A 17,138-nucleotide genomic window follows, 5' to 3' on the forward strand; every position below is an offset into this window, starting at 1 on the left:
AGTTGAGATGCTTCCTACAATCTTTCCTGCTTCTTTGCCAAAAGCTGCAGGTTTTGTAAATTGGTTTTCCTACAGCACTAAAGGGGTTTGTAGTTGTGACTTAATATCAGACTTCTCTTAGGCTGGCCCAGCCCAGTTAGCAAAAAAAGACAAAGGGATTTCTTCCATGCTGATCCAATGCTCCTGGGCTATCCATTGCCCTGAAGGCTTTGTCTCCCATACAGAAAGCCTGGAAGCTCTGGAAGGGACTGACTTCAGTTTTCACACCCTGCACCAAAATCTCACAGGCAGCTCTGGCATCTGCACGGCATGGGTGCAGCACCCACTGCCTCACTGGGGCTGCTTACACCTCTCATCTCTTCAGGACAGAGACTCAGAAAGCTGAGCCTGAAGAGGACAAACCACAGTATTTGTTCCTCATGCGCTCTCCTGGCTTTGCTGAATTATGTGCTGAAACACTGGTGCTGACTTAAGGGAAGGCCAGGCACTGCTGAGCAGCACATCCTGCACCAAACTTGACCAGGGTTCATGGCTCCAGATGTTCCTGCTTTTAAAGGTAGTGGGAACTTTCTTGGTCATTTTCCTGCCCTCCTCTCGCCCCCATGCAAATCCCATTTGAGCTGATGTCTAGAAACAGGCCATTAGGTTATGGCCAAGAACACAGCATCCAGTCTTTGACCAGTGACTGGGTCCCAAAAACCAGTGTGTAGCAGAACCAAAGTCTTAATAGGAATTTTTTATTACATTCACAAACTATTTTGACTATATTTTTAATGGTAGATCAGTACTGAAAAAATCATTTGGGTACAGTTTTTACTGTAACTGTCCTTGACTGACCAGACTTTCTAACTTTCTAACTTAGAGTCTCCCTCCTGCACGCAGGAGGGCAGGTTGGGGCATTAATACTTAAATTTTATGCATATAAGGTTTTTGTTTAATTTTTAGTGCATTGTTTCTTGGCATATAGTCTTGCTTTCTTGGTCTCTGGGTGACTGCATCCACTATATGTAGAATAACCTTTTGTGGGGAAAAAAAAAAAGTAGTAACTTACTGAATTATAGCAAGCTAGTTCCCTACAAAAACTGTACCTCAATAAAGAAGATAACATGATAAAAACTTCAGCCATGGAATTCAGTAGAGGAACAGAAACATTGCTGTCAAGAAGCGGAAAATGTGCTTATGTAACATTTATCTGCAAATGGTTACAGCTGCTGTTGATGTTAACCACTCTGAACAGTTCATGGAAGCGCTAAATAAAGAGCTATTCTCAGTAGCAGCTGTCCAAAAAAAGATAATTTCCTGATGCACTGGGCTGAGTGCTGGAATAAGGGTTATTAAGGGGTTACTCTGGATTTACACCATCATTGCCAAGAATACAGTTATAGCTTGGTCTAGTTAATTGTCCTGACAAGGATGCAGAGCTGGCCTGGTTAAGTAATTAGACCTGTAAGGGAAAAGGGAGTTGTGTGGAAGGAACTCTTGCATTCAGATATAATGAGCTACTGTTGCAGTGGAGCTATCTTTTGTGGAGAGCAGCTCTGTCTATGAACAATGGTTTATTCTAACTGAAACAGGAACTTGTGTCTTGCAATATTTTAGAACTAGTTGGAACATTCATTTTAAAGGGCGTGGAGTTTTTAAGCAATAAAAAATACAGTAACATTTTTAGAGGCTGTTTTTCGGTCACTGATCCTAAAGTGTTTCACAACTGTAAATCACTAGAACCTGTGCTGAGCAGGAAGATTCATTTTGTCACCTCTACTTCATGTATGCAGTAACAGAAGGGCCTGGGGCACATTTCAACTTGAAATCGTGACACGGCTCCCAGAGAAGTAGTCCAAATTTAGCCTAAATAAGATGGAGCAGAATAGACTCAGTGTATTTTAAAATGTCATAAAATATTTAGGTGAAAGGATTATGCTGTCCAGTTTTTCCTGCTTTGACTTTCTGGAAAGAGCTGCTACTGCTCTTTGGCAACCAGTGCCAGTGTAATGGTTACTCAGTAAGTATAAGATTTGCTTGCCATTTCCCATGATGGAAGATTTCCTGCTGCAAGGTTCTCAGACTTCTCCTAGTTTGTGTCAGATACAAACCCAGTGTGCACCGAAGAAAAGAGAGCCCACACCACATCCAAGGCAGAAAGCAAATCCCTCAGCCCTCCAGGGAGCCTTTGGCATCTGAGTCTTCACAATGCCTGTTGTAGCCACACTTACTGAAACTGGTTGCTGGTGGGGAGAGCTCCCGATTTCGTAGATCACAGAAGGATTTGTAAGCTGTTAATTATTGAATGCACTAGTTGAATGGCTCTTCAGTGACTTGTGCAATTGACTCACAGTGTGTTGCTTATTTTTGCTTATGCAGCCCAACAATTTTCCCTACAAGGAAGAGATTATGTCTGTGAACCCTACGTGTCTGGTTGTGATTATCCTCCTTTTCATAAGTATCATTTTGGCTTTTAAGGTAAGTGCATTATTGTGTATAAAGTCTTCTTCTGATCATGGGTGGAATGTCCCTTGCTGGGAGGTCTGTCTTTAGAAGAGGTCTGGGTATCTACACCCCCAGCAGCCTGATACCTATATGAAACAAGGTTATAGACATCATGAAAAAAATGTGAAAAATCTCATAGACAAACACAAGAACATATAGGCCACAATGGGGAAGTGTGGTGCTCGTAGGAGGACCTCATGACTTATGGATCCTTTGAAGCAGAGGATCATCTAGTGGACAAGGGAGAGCCTGTTGATACAGACTCCTTGTTTTTTCAGAACATGTTTGGCAGTATCTCTCATCAAAAGCTTTAAAAAGCACCTTAAGATGTGTAGGGAGACAAGAAAAGGGAATCTCACAGACAGTGGATAGGGAATAGGGAATAAAGATAGATTATCAGTCTTTCCAACACTGCAACCCATGCATTTTGGTGCAGTCATAAGAGATCTGGGAAGGGGAAGGAAATCTAACAACATTTTTTTTCAGTGTTATTCAAAATAGGGAAAGCAATTAGCCAAGAAGTCCTTGCAGGAGAATCTCATGGAATGGCAGAAAAACTCAGTGGTGAAAAATGCTAAGTAGTGGGCACAGAGGAAGCATGCTCTTGTTTCACAAACACTGTAGTGGACTCTGAAGGAAGCGTGACCACTTGTAAAAGGAGTCTTGTAGCTGTAACAGATAGACCTGTGAAAATATTAGCTTATTAGCTCATTTCTGGTCAAACAAGTAAATCAAATGCTAAGAATGTTAAGAAAGCAATAGAAAAGCCAAAAATATAAATTGTATCATTTCTTAGTCAGTTTTGATGCCCACTGTCTCTGGAAGCATAGCTTCCCTTCTGGTGCCCTGTCTCAGAAAGAATTTTGTAGAGCAGGTAAGTAAATCCAAGCAATCTCTCCTGGGAGGAACAGCATAAAGAACTGTCAGACCAGGCAACAGAAAGACACAGGGAATGAGAATTTATTTGCTGTTATGAAAACCTAGTGGGTGAGAGGGCTGGAGGTGGCAGGTACTGGGCAAAGGGGAGATGTAGCAGGCAAAGAGGAGATGTAGCATCACCCAGAGCAGCCAGAAAGGACTCATGTGAAACCACCACAACCAGGTTGATTGTCCAGTGAGTCCAGCCCTCACCTGCTGTGGCTCAGAAGTTCAAAAAGAGCTCAGAATAAGATCAGACAAATCAGTGTAGGAAAAACAACAACCTGTGGCTCCAACTAGCACCCTGAGCATTGGACCTCTTGTAAAGTATGCTGTTATGTTTGCCCTCTTCTTGCACCCTTCTGCAAGTTTCTCACAGCGCAGGGCTGCTGGTTTTGTATTTCTTGTGTGGGACTTTATTTCAGATTAGTCTTGCTCTCTCTGCAGAGCAATTTTGCATTAGGTTAGAGAAGTCCCAAAGAGTCACAGTGACACCAGAGATGTTCCTTCCAGGCAACACATTTGACAGCATATACAGGGAATGTTGCTGTGGCAAGAGAGGTAGATTAGGTTATTGAAGCTACTTCAAAACTGAGGAAAGAAACCCAACAGATAGGATGTATTAAGGTGCTGTTGGAAGCAGTGTTCACTTTTCTTCTGTGATTTGGCAATACAATTTAGCCTTCTGGCCTTATATGTTCACAACCGTACAGTTGATTTTATTTGCACTTCTAAGAAATATGTGTGAATTTAATAAATACATAGATTTTTCAGGTTCCACAAGGAATGTGTTCTAAAGAATTTTTTCTGATGCAACCAACAGCTCATTTTTACCCCATGTGGGTCTGGTGTTTCCTTGAGTAAGTATGTCAAGGAAGTTTCAAGCTTATTAAAAAAAAAGGCAACTATAATTGGAATGGCAGAAATGCTTACGACAGAGGCAAGAAACCTAAGAAATTAATAGTGCGAAAGAGTCATTTTGTTTTAAAGTGGTAACTTGTGTTTTTTCCAAGAGTATATGTGGCTCATATAATGCTCATTCTAGCAATATATTATCATATAAATGAGTCACAAAAAATATGACTCACACAGAAACACATGCTAAATTCCAGTTAGCATTTTCATTTGAATTTCTTATGTTTCCAGAAGAGCTGTTGTGCCGATTTACAGAATCTGCTCCATCAACTGAAAGCTGAACACACACAGATGCATCACATTTTATCTCTGATAGACTTAACAGATGGTACCACATTTATATACTGAAACTGGGAAGGTACTGTGTGTAAAAAAATACGCCTGAGCTTCCTCTCTCTCTGGAGTTCAACTAGAAACAGGGAGAGGAACCAAAACATTGTGACCTAGGAAAAGCTACAGTAGGAAAAGCTGCATTCAACTGGTGGGAAATACAAAACAGAATCACCTAATTCCTCAGAAATATTTGGTATTATGACTCTTTTTTTTTGGGTGAAGCTACATGGATAGGAAAGCACTACTGAGAAGAAAGCAACATTATGCAGTATTAGATGTTGGGTTTGTGTTTTGCAGTCATGGGTTTGTGAAAAGGGAAGGGAGACAAGAGAGGGTGATAAGAAAGCGAGCCAGCTAACCACACACAAACGCTTGTCTTTTTAGTCCTTATGATTTACTTGGATCTGAAGCACCTAATGGGAATTTCAGGTGGTTTCACACCAAATGCTTTTCAGAGTAGACCAAAATGTATTATTCCATTCACTGTTCTTGTCTAGAAACTGAACTGGAGTTGCATACCATGAAACATAGATGTTTCCTATCTGTCTGAGGAAGGGCATCCAGCAGCATAAATGTGTTTGTATGCATGTACACAGCACTTCACATGGCATGTAGCCAACACAGTGGCTTTTGAATCGTGTGCTCTGCAGCTGGTTTGGAGAAGAGGGCCTTGGTTTTCTCCAGCCAACCCCAGCTGCTGAGTCAGAGTAGTTGAGGCTTCACCCTCCCCATCATGGGCAGGCCCAAATGAGCTCAGATGAGCACAAACACAACCAGATTAAATGTTTTCCCCAGGCTGTCCCAAGCACTCTGCAGCTCTTCCCTGGCCTTTCTCTTTCTGAAAAGTAGGTAGGAAGAGGTAGCTGCCAGTGGGGCAGCCAAAAGGTTCAGTGAGACAGGCTGGTCTTCAGCAAACTGAGTATTAGCACTGTTCTCCATAATATGCCTGTAAGCTGCACGTACAAGGTGTTGAGCCTGGAGATGAGACCGCTCTGCACATCCTGGTGTCCTCAGCAGGTGGGAAAGGGTAATGTGGAATGAAGTTATGTGCTCGCCCTGAGGGATTTGGTATCTCAGCCCAAGGGGATGCTTCCTGGCAGGGGGAGCCCTGACCTGCAACACATCCCCCCGTGTCTGCTACCTTCCTGCAGGGCTGATGGAGCAGCAGTTGGGACCATGAACACAGCCCCAACAGCCAAGCTCTGATCCCCACTCCCAGGAATGGCCAACACATAGCCGTGAGGTTGCCACCTGTTCCACAAAAGCCTAGGACAAGTCCCAGCACTGATGATGACAGGATACTTAGGAGAGAAGCATCTCTAAAGCAGGGGTCAATTGTTTTAAATTGCATACCTCAGTGTGTGTGACTGTGAGCCAACAGGTGATGTTCTGGCCACTGTAAGGTGCCATATAAAGTGCTGCAGACCAGTGGTTTGGTTTGATATTATTAATTCTTTCCAGTCACAACATTTCTTTCAGTTCTAAGCAGTTGTTCTTGTACAGCTTTTTTATACTCACAAGGTTCACATTCTAGTGTGCTGAGAAGAAGGATTTAATTGCAGATTTTATCAGCACAGCAACCCATTGTTTCTGTAGCACCAACATGGGAAATATATGTGGTCAACTGGTCTGCTATTATCATGCCTCTGAAATCTTCATATAAATTTCAGTTAGTGTAGAAATCTTTATGTCATTTTCACCAGTTACTGAAGCCCATCCCAGCTCTGTAAATAGAAAATTCCAAGCAGCTGGGGAGTCAAATGGGATTCAGGGCAGGCAGCTACTAACCCGAGGGGGCTCTGTTGGGTCTGTGGTGCTCACCCTGCACTTGCTGCCAGCGAGGGATCACACAGAGGGGCTTCTGTGACCCAGATCAGTACAGACTTTCCCTTGCTGTGTTACAAGAAGCAGCTCAATACAAGAACGTCTTAATTTCCACAAAGATGCTGGTCAGTCATCTGGTCAGGCACGCCTGATGAGCACAGGTCTGCAGTTCATTACTGTTGTTATGCAGCTTAACAACTGTCTCTGCAGCTGCAACAGCAAGAGGCAAGGTGACAAGGTTTTGTGGGTTTCAGATCCTTAGGGTCTCAAGTAATTTCCCACCATCCAAAGGGGAAGAGTGAAAACTGGTTAGAAGTGGGCACAGTGCCTGTTTCTACATTCAGCCTTCTTACATACCTGTCCATTCTCGTGGTGGTTGCTTGGGGCTGCCTCCCCCAAAAGGTGTCTGTCACCAGTCTGTGCTGTGGTATGCAGGAGATCCAGTAAGGGTGGATTAGGCTGAGGGAGTTCAGGCCTTTTATGCAGGGCCAATTTCAAGCGTGAACATTAGTCTCCTGAGATAAAAATCAATATATTTATATACTGTGTGTCCAGCCACGCATTTTAAGGCAGTGTTTGAAACCTCAGCCAAGTCTTTCAGGAAAGAAAACTGGTAACTGAATCAGGAACCCCATTTAATGGTGCAGCAGTATTGGTAGAAAATAATTACTGGGAACAAGCTTAAATAAAGTTACAGGTTGAGGAAAACAAGTTTCTGTGACTCATGATTTGCAGGCCAGCAGCACATGTCCAAAGCACTTGGACAAGGATGTGCTCCGAGTTGCTGCCACTGACCCTATGTGGGTCAGTGTCTCAGGGCCAATTCCTTGGTGTGTGCTGGTTGATGACCTCCTTAATTCAAGGAACAGACCTCACCCACTGAGAAACAGCCCATGCATGCAGAAGCAGGGCTGATTAGAGCTAGGGTTCAGAGATGGGAGAGCTGGTAGGGGCTCATTGTGGGGTTAAGTGTGTTTTATTTACTACATGGAATGGGAGCATTCAAAAATAAATCTGCTAGCTTCTCCCAGATAGGATTATATTATCCAAAGCAGGGCTTCCCTCACTTTGGATTTTGACAGGAGGAGTATAGAAATAGTTTTGAAAATAGGTAGGCTTAATATAAAAGGTTTCTTATAAAGACAGGCTGTGTCCCCACAGAAGTGTACTATATTCACTCTCTGTTCTTCATTGGCTCTTATGCCTTTTGCAGGCCGTAGTATCTGAGCAGTGAAAGCTGCAGAACTACTTATTACCACTTAAAATTAACAATGACATTTTACTTAATTCTGGAAAAGATGCAGTTCTCCACGTATGTGCCTTTACTTGTTTCAGTAGCCTGGGGCAGGTTTGTACAGCCCACAGCTTGGTCTGTAGAGCCTGTCTAATCTTCCCTTGGGACTTAGCTCACTCCAGAAGCCTTTTGCTTTCTCCATTTGATGGCCAAAAGTATTGTCAAAGTCTGCAACACCTCCAAGTCAATCCAGGGGTCTGTAAGGTGCTGTGAAAAAAGAGGAGGCAAATTTACCCGATTTTAGCCAGGTCAGCCCTGGTGGAAAAAAAACTTCATGATCTGGAAGTGAGCCATCAGTGAGTCACGTGGAATCCTGAAAAACACAGCTCATGTCTGTCGGCTCTGGAGACAGAGGAAGCACAAGGCAGCTGAAAGGGATAAGAGGCTTTTGGAAGGCCATCAGTGCAAGTGAGTCACAAAAGTATGACTCACTCAGTGAGACACGCATGCAAATTCAGTGCTGGCAGTTTAATCTGCATGTGTTAGGTTTGGGGAAGAATTGCTGTGCAGACCTACTAAGTAAAAATATAAGTTGGGCGCTATCAAAACACAAAGTTCTCCTCATCACTGTCATGTGTGATTACATGGGTGTCTTGGTTTGAAAGAAAACAAAAGGAAAAACCCTAACCTCCAACAATGGGAAGCAGAAAGCTCCAGAGAGAGCTGCTTTAGTCCTGCCAGCTGTTACCAACATCCTGCGGATCTGACTCCAGCTCCTCCACATCTTCCTGCCTCTTATCTTCCTTCCAGTCACTTTGCTCATCTTTGCTGCCCAAACTGGAATCTCTCCTGCTTGTGAAGGAGATGGTGGCTTGTGAGCATTTTGCCCAACCAGTTAAAAAAGTGGAGACAACTAGTTAACAGGTGGCACTACCCAAGCTCCAAGAACAAAATCAGTGAACTTTATAAACTTGCAGTAGGTTTATTGCAAGGTTTTTTACACTGGGAAAAAAAAAGTATTTTAAACAATATTTAAAAGGTCAGAAATAACTTCAGATGTCAATAAAAACTTTTACTTTGGCAATTTTCTCTAGTCAGGCAAGAAGAGCAAGACCATTCCAGTCATATGGAATACACTGATTTAATATGCCCCCTTTATATATTGAAAGCCACAGTAAGGTCTCCCCAGAACCTTCTCTTCTCAATTCTAAAGAACCCCAAATCTGTCAGTATGAGGAACAGTGTTGGATTACTCACAGAACCCCGAGACATTCTCATAGTCACTGCAACCAGGGAAGTGACTGTCCTGTGCTTCTGTCATGCTGATATTCATATTTATATATGGAATGGAAATGCTCTAACAGAAAAAGTCCATGGTTTATTTTCTGCACAGAATAATAAATCGCTTTTCTTTGCAGGGTTACTTGATAAGCTGTGTGTGGAACTGTTACCGGTACATTAATGGCAGAAGCAACTCGGACGTGTTGGTGTACATTACCACCAACGACACCGCGGTAAGGATGTTAGATGGCAAACATTTGTGTAATATTATGCATTTAAAGGCTTGATTTTATATTTCTGACTCTTTAGTTAACCGCCTTAATTCCTCTGACAGCCCTCATCTGGTGGTGTTTGGACTTGAAACTCAAGGGACTGGCGTGCAATGGTTGCAAATAACATCTATTGCTAAAATGCTGATTTTAGGCATATAATCTGTTAAAGATTCTGTGTTAATCATAAACAACAGTTGATGTCGTGGCCCCAGGAATGACCCCCAGTTCTGAGCTCCAGCTGTGTGATGATGTGGACAGTGGAGGGACTGATTAGGACTCAAGGATGCCATGGTCTACACCTGCTATGAAATTCGGATTTATCTATAGAAACTGTGATTTAGGACCCTGAACATGGGGTGTAGTGCTTTACAAATTCACAGAGAGGAGCTAAAAGGCAGCAAAAGTTCAGTGATTTGTTTCCCAGTGCATGATTGGGTTTGTATGGTAAGGAGACCAAATGAAACAAAGATCAACATGAAAGCAATTAATAAGCAAATTTTAACCTCAAAGAATGGAAGGCGTAAGTTCACTTTATAGTAGTTTAGTGCTTACATGCACATGTGCAGTACATGATTGCTAAGTATGATGTCTTGCTTTTTGCAAAAGGCACTTGTCCTGGTTTGAAAGACAGGTGTCTGCTAAGGAAGGCAGGAGCTCCCCTTGGAATGGCAGATGCGACCCCCCTTCCCTCCGAGTTATTATAATTTTGAAATCAAGGGGCTTTCAGGGAAAGATATGGGAAATAGGAATAACAGTTCTTTACTATTATCTATCTATATGTGTATAATCAGTCAAACAACAATAACTCTGGCAGTAACAGCAAACAATCACAAACCCAGTCGCAGCCTTCTCGGCTGTCGGGCCCTTTCCCCTCGGGTGCAGTTCCGCTCGCAGCCGGCAGGGGCGCTGGCGGCTCCCGGTGAGCAGGGCAGGTGCGATGGTTCCCCCGCGGCTGCAGGGGGCGCTCCGGAGCGAGCTCGGGGAGCACGCGGCACCGGTGCCCTGGGATCCCGGGAAGGGATGGGACAAAGGCTTCACAAACCCCTGGGCAGCCGATCCCGGTGTCCGGCTGGACCCTCGGGAACAGCAGGCTGGAATGGCAGGCTGGAACAGCAGGGACGAGCACAAATTCCTGGTGGCAGATGAGATGCATCCAAACGGGGAACCCCCCGGAGGTCTGGGCGGGCAGGGCGAGCACGGCTACAGCGTAGCGAAGGCTCGAAGGAGCTGCGGGGCAGGGCGGCCACAGCCCGGTTCCCGGCGTGGCGGGGAAGGCGGGCTTTGGGATCCCAGGGCTTTTCCAGCAGAAGGGAAAAAGCAGCCAAAGAAAGCAGCCTCCCTCTCTGTCCAAACGCTGGAGACTGATTGCCTGCACACCCAGGTGAAACAAAAGAGTAGCCCGATGCACCCCACCCCCATAGGCACCACTTTTGTTTTTCTTAAGTACCCAGCCATTTGTCCCCCTAGCAACACGTATGGGGAAAATTCCTTTAACAGAAAAAAAAAAAGAAAAGAACAAAAAAAAAAAAAACAGGAGAGCTCCTAAAACCCCAACAGCACTGAAGGAATACAGGAAGAAAGGGTTTCTGGAAAAGAGCCAGTTCTGTTTGCAGTGGTATTGCCATGGAGCCGCTCAGTTCCGTCCAAGCTACACGCTGAGGGCACTGTGCCAGATCAGCCCCTGGGGCAACCCACTGGCTTATGTAACAAGGGTCTTTACACTATTTACATAACAGAAGGAGAGCAGCATGAACTTGGTCCTTTGGATCTTCTGGGTAAAATCCCGGTATTGCCTTCCTCAGGTTTTCCTAATTGTGGGTGGTCTCCACGAACTGAGGTATTAGACTGTCAACTGTAATCCCTTGGAATGAATGTTTCCCTTGCTGCAAGGGCTTAGAAAACCATCACTACTTTTACATGAAAGATGTAACTCTTGCATAGTTATTTGTCTTCTATACCTGAAGCTTTGAGACAAACTTTAGAAGTTTTACAGACCATGATCACAGCTGGCAACCAGGACATTTAAGTATAAAAGCATGGATTTATTGAAAGCTAAGAAGTATTACTATTTTCTTTACTGGAATCTATTTTGAGTATAACCAGGAGTTTTATGTGAAATAATTTTGATAGCTCTTTTGTTCAACCTGCAGGTAGTTGTAACTCAGCTTCAAACATTGTTAACTCTACAACCCACAGAGCTCGCAGTCTCTGTAGTGGGAGGGTGTCAGCTGGATTATCTGGGAAACTAAACTTACTTTTTAAAAGTTACATTAAAACCACCTGCCTCACTGCTGCCTTCATAAACAAAAGACTATTTTTTTTAGAGATGCCTGGCTACAAAATCTCTTCTCAGTACCTTAGTAATTACCAAATGTTTCTGTGAGAAAAGGAAGCCCTTTTATCCCATTCACAGATGACATTGGTAGACTGAGCCTTTAATTTAACTTTGCTTATCTTGATCTTACAAGACATCTAAAGCAGAAGCAGGTTTTGAGAAAGGTTGTGCATTCCTAGCTTGGGCTCTGACCACTGCACTCTTCTTCCTTCCCCAGTATTTATACTTCTTTGATTTTAATAAGGTGAGAATTTGGTCTTGTCAGGTATGATGCATCTTTCTAAGGAAGTTCAATAAGATGACATTAAATGAGAGAGCTGTTTGGGAATTTATCAGCTAACCAAAAAAATTCACTCAAAGATTCCTGTTTGTGAATACAGAAGGGCTCAGGAGCAATGCTGCTGGGGAAGGTTTTCTCAGGCCCAGACAGAAAGGCAAGAGGAGAATCATTACCAGACTGGGTTTTGCATTATTTATTTGAGGTGGAGGCAAGCTTCATTCAAACCCATGTCTGACTACTCCTCTCTAGTCAGGATGAGCGCCTTCAGCCTTAGGTGACATAGTCCATATCCATTTCTTTCACATCCTTCCCTGACAAGCTGCATGAGCACCCACCAGCACAGTGCACTCAGTGATGTGATGGAGGAGCTGATGTGCTCCTGAGCAGCCTCTTTCTTTCTTCTGCACTTTGCTGAGCTTCAGAAGTATGTGGGGTTAAATCCTCATCATTCTCCACTGTCAGTCAGAAGATAGTTCTTCCCTTCCTTCACCCCCTGAAATCACAGACTTAAGAAGATTGTGTTTTTTGTATGTCTACATTGTGAAACAGAAACAAAACCCCCTCTCCACCTGACTATAAAAAAAGTAGTCTCAACACTGCTGGTTAAAAATGGTTTCAAAATGAAGCATGGAAGAATAGGGCTTTGAAAGTTAAATACCGAGGACCTGTGAGAGTTTAGAACTCTTGAGAAAACCTTACAAAATTTTGAAATGCTGTGATAGGTCACTACAGTCAGTTGAATTGTATAGTATTCTCCCAACATTCAAGTGTACTTTTGTATTAAAATTATGGGTTTTCATTTTTATGAATGCTGGTAAACTTCTTTCAGCAGGGCTTCTTCATACCTATATGCCTTTAAATCATAAGCTACAAATTTCTTAAAAAAGATGAGTCAGTCTCTGCCCTCTTCTTTGAAATAAATGTGTCATTTTTAGAATCAAACCTGCTACCTGAATTCCAACAGAGCTGCAGGTCATACCTGCAGAGTATGTTCTCGTCTTCAGGGATGGTTTTTGATATATACTTGTCATCAGCATTAGCTAAAAGAATCTGTACAAATGGAAGTAAAAATCTAAGCTTAAATATGAGAGTGGGTGTAATTACTATAGTTTAGAGTAAAACTTCTAAATATTATGGAATCATAGAATCACAGAATGGTTTGGGTTGGAAGGGACCTTCAAGATCATTTAGTTCCAACCCCCCTGCCACAGGCAGGGACACCTTCCGCTAGACCAGGCTGTGCAAAGCCTCATCTTTGAACATTTCCAGGAATGGGCCATCCACAGCTTCTCTGGGCAACCTCTTCCAGTGTTTCACCACCCTCACAGTAAAGAATTTCTTCCTAATATCTAATTTACACCTACTCTCTGTTTAAAGCCATTCCCCCATGTCCTATCACTACATGCTCTTGTGAAAAGTCCCACTCCAGCTTTCTTGTAGACCCCCTTTAGATACTGGAAGGTGCTATAAGGTCTCCCTGGATGGAGCCTTCTTTTCTCCATTTTTGTGGTCCTCCTCTGGACTGGCTCCAACAGGTCCATGTCGTACTTATGATGAGGTCCCCAGAGTTGAAACAAGCTTTCTTGTTTATAGAAGGATTTTGTCTTAAAATCCAGCATTCCCTGTAGTGTGAATTGCTTCATGCTACCCATTTGCTCTGTTGTTCCCAGCACAGAAATTTCCAGTTAGTTCCCCTGGTCAAACTGGTTCTTATAAATAATGCTCATAGATCTGATCTGTAACTAACCTGTTATCAGCTACCAGATAATCTGATTTTTGTCACTCAGTGTAAGTGGTTTAAGCCATCCTTTTTGCACGTGTGCCATCTGGAACAAACATGCCTCCTCCCACTGCAGGCTATGAATGGGATATTCCTGCTGCCCTTTAGGTGAGAGATCCTCCTTCTGTGACCTTTGATCAAAGTTTGACACCATGTGAATGTGCCTGGCTTGGCTCCATCAACAGACTCTGTTAAGATGCGGGGGGACCAGCTGATGCTGGGCAGGGGAATGGCCTGGACCCCAGGAGGGGGGAGGATGCGACACTCTTATGCTCCCGAGGACCTGAGAATCCAGCTATGTACATTCACAGCAGAGTCTCTAGGGAATATGGATCTCCCTTCTCTGAGTGTTTTTCCAATACTTCTCTCCCCTCAGTTTCTGGACGTGTCTATAGGAGGTTTTAGCATGGCAGTAAGGTGGCTCCCCTGCAACAATCTGAGGATTGCTTTTTCCACTTTCCCAATCCATAGTAACCTGAGGATTGTTTTTTTCAGTTTCCCAATCTGGGATTGTTTTTTGCTGCCAGCTTCTCAAACACACCATGGATGAAAGTTAATTTTCCACACAAATTTAAACTGTCACAGCAGTACCATGGAAATTTCATCCAATTTGGAAAAATTGTCAGTGTACAGGTGCAAAAGATAACCCAAAGTTAGACATTTCTTCTCTGGAGCAGTAGCAGCTCTATTATGCTCTTGGACAGCCAGGGGATTTCAGTCTATTTTTACTCTCACTGAAGCCAATCAATGGAAGTTTCATCTCTGGTCATGCTGCCAGTGGGGATAAAATGTAAAGCCGTAAATCTCTCTTCAAAGTGGGATTTAGATCTTTATGTGCTTTATAAAATGGCTTCAGTAGACTTTATCTTACATACACTTATCCACAATGGTTAATAAGTTACTTTTTTTTTTAAATGCTGATATCTTCCCTCTGTGGACACGACTTCAAATAAGTAACCTGTAATTAATTGGTCAACACTTTTGTTTGCTTTCTCTTTCCCAAAGCAATAGGGGACCTATTTGAGAAGTGCAGAGTTAGATCTTTTTTTTCTGCTGGATGATTTCTCTGAGCAGAGGAAGAATATTATTTGGTAAAGTTGGAAGAGCCATTCTTTGTATTATTGTATTATTAATTTGGTGATTAATTTGGCTATGGGCAGAAGGAAGGACCCTTAAACTCATGCCAGTTAAACAGGCTGAAGCATGAGATGGATCCCAGAGACAGATAAACCATAGACAAGAGCTCTTATTTCTGGTACGTGCTTTGGAACCTGTGGTTTCCAACTGGCAAGCCTGATTCAGGATGGTACATGTCAGAGTAGAAGACAGCTTAGAGAAAAATTCTGCTTTAAAGATATTTTCCATAAAAATCCTACAAACTTGTCAATGTCCACCAGGTAGCTGGTCTTGTGTGGCAGTTTGTGTGTGTAACATTGTGAGCCACTAGATCACAAACATCTTTTTGCAGTGAATAGTAACCAGGGAAATACTTTAAAATGAGCTGACATCACAAATGAATATCCCTGCTGTGACTCACTCTCTGAGTCCTTTCAGGGCCTCCTAACAGAGTCCAGGCAGAGGACCCCTGACCTTCCTTACTGGAAACTGTCTGATAAAACCTGCAAGAGGAAAAGCAGGTGAAACAGGACACAGAGAAGAGGAAGAACAATCAGGGGCAAGAAATAAAGATTATAAGTAGAACTACTCAGAGCAGTAAGTAAAGGGGATGGCTCATTAGTAACCACATGCAATAGTCTACATGAGACCTAGAACTGTGATTTAAATGCTGGAGCTGTTTTTCTTCAGAATTGCACAGTGTAAGCATAACAATACAAGTAATTTCTTTACTGAGAGAATCTTCAAAGGGCTCCAGATCCACATGGATGCCACCATTCACATCTTGGTAGTATGCATGTGCCACATGTGCAGTTCTTCCTCTTTTGTTTGATTCTGAGTTGCAGAAAAGTATCATGATGGTTTGCATCTGCCAACAAACAGCTATTCAGATGCTCCAACATTTCATATTCTACTTGCAGTGAAGTCCCATGCCTTGTCAGTTGGCCTTTAATCTTAGTGAAGAGATTGTTCCTTCTTATTTCCTGGGGTTTTTTTAACTTTACATCTTATCATCTATACTCAGCTCTTTCTTCCACTTTTTCCCTGTTTATGGAAGATTTTTTAAATTAGAATCCAGCATCCTCTGTGGTCTGAATTACTTCATGCTGCCTGTTTACTCTATTGCTTAGTGCTATTGGCTAATCACACTTCTTGTTATGGGTCTCACCTAGTATTAGGTAGCTGCTGTCAGAAGCCAGCTGTACTGTTTGGAACAGGCTATTAACAGTGTCAATTTGGGGCAAATACCCTCTTAAGTTTAAAAATAAGATTTCCAAAGCATTTTCATTTGTCATGACAGTCGTTAAATTTACCTGTGAGCTAAATTACAAGATCAAAATATACATGTTTATCTATTTTCCTCAGAAGATTGTAAATCTATATTTATTTGCAGTTAACATACTGGATTTTTTTTAATACGTGACAATTTGTGAGAGATTTACAATAAAATTAACAAATCTGTTCTCAATGTTCATAATTAGATTAAAAAGTAGACATTAAATGGGGATTTGTAATTTAAATCTTCCAAATCTTTTTGGATTCACTAATTGGGTGTGTTGCAATGTAGGAAAAAACCAGTGTTTATAAATTTGCAGTTTCTTTCTTTAGTCGTTTTTATCCTAATGGGATTGATTCACTACCATCTGACAGCTGCTGCTTTTTGGCCTTCAAAACACAAGTCAAAGTCTTCAGTATAATTCCAAGGATAAGTATCAGTGCAGCAAAAGTCAATGACAACTTAAATCCATGTTGCCAAGGATATATGGGTGTTAAGCTGAGCTGTGTGTGAATTTTCCAGGTCAGGCTCAAGTCACAGTTACGCTGTGCAACAACGGACGGGGGAGGTGAGAATCCACTTGGGCAGGTGTTGCTCAAACAGGGAGTTGCAGCAGGGTGTGAGAGGCAGAGTCCCGGCAGTAAAGAGCCATGTACTCAGGCTTTATAGCCATAGAGTTGGCCTGCACAGGAGCCCTGCCCTGCTGCAGAGCCGCTCCCCCAGGGGTGGTCCTGCTGCAGCTCCAGCACTACCTCATCTGGTGTCACCTCATCACATCCCCTTGCACAGCACAGCACAGCACAGCACAACCCTGGCCTTTTCCAAGCAGAGGAGGAACTCCTCACACATCCCAGTCCCTCCCACCCCAAGCCTCTCTGACAAAGCTTTCCCAACCCTGCAAACCATGCAGATGCTGAAGAACCATCAGCTGGGTGGGTGGGAGCAGTGACAGCTGGTGGCTCAGCGGGTGGCTGTGTTCTCTCTGAGATCGCCTGGAGGCCACGCTCAGCTCCCTACCAGGGAGGAGCACCCAGCTGCTCATGTTTGGCAGTGGTCAAGAGGTCTGTCTTTCTGTGGTTATTAGTGG

The 17,138-nt window shown here is 43.1% G+C and overlaps 1 protein-coding gene across 1 annotated transcript in view; it reads left to right on the forward strand.

The window, feature by feature from the left end:
• The window catches only part of LAPTM4B (lysosomal protein transmembrane 4 beta), a 61,731-nt gene that overhangs the window by 31,186 nt on the left and 13,407 nt on the right, over positions 1-17,138 (forward strand). Inside the window, exons 5-6 of the mRNA XM_048286286.1 lie at positions 2,362-2,460; positions 9,130-9,225. Coding sequence (XP_048142243.1) covers positions 2,362-2,460; positions 9,130-9,225 — 195 coding nt within the window. The remainder of the gene's footprint in view (positions 1-2,361; positions 2,461-9,129; positions 9,226-17,138) is intronic.

This window comes from Corvus hawaiiensis, chromosome 26 (genome assembly GCF_020740725.1).
Source record: "Corvus hawaiiensis isolate bCorHaw1 chromosome 26, bCorHaw1.pri.cur, whole genome shotgun sequence".
NCBI classification, from domain to species: Eukaryota; Metazoa; Chordata; class Aves; order Passeriformes; family Corvidae; genus Corvus; species Corvus hawaiiensis.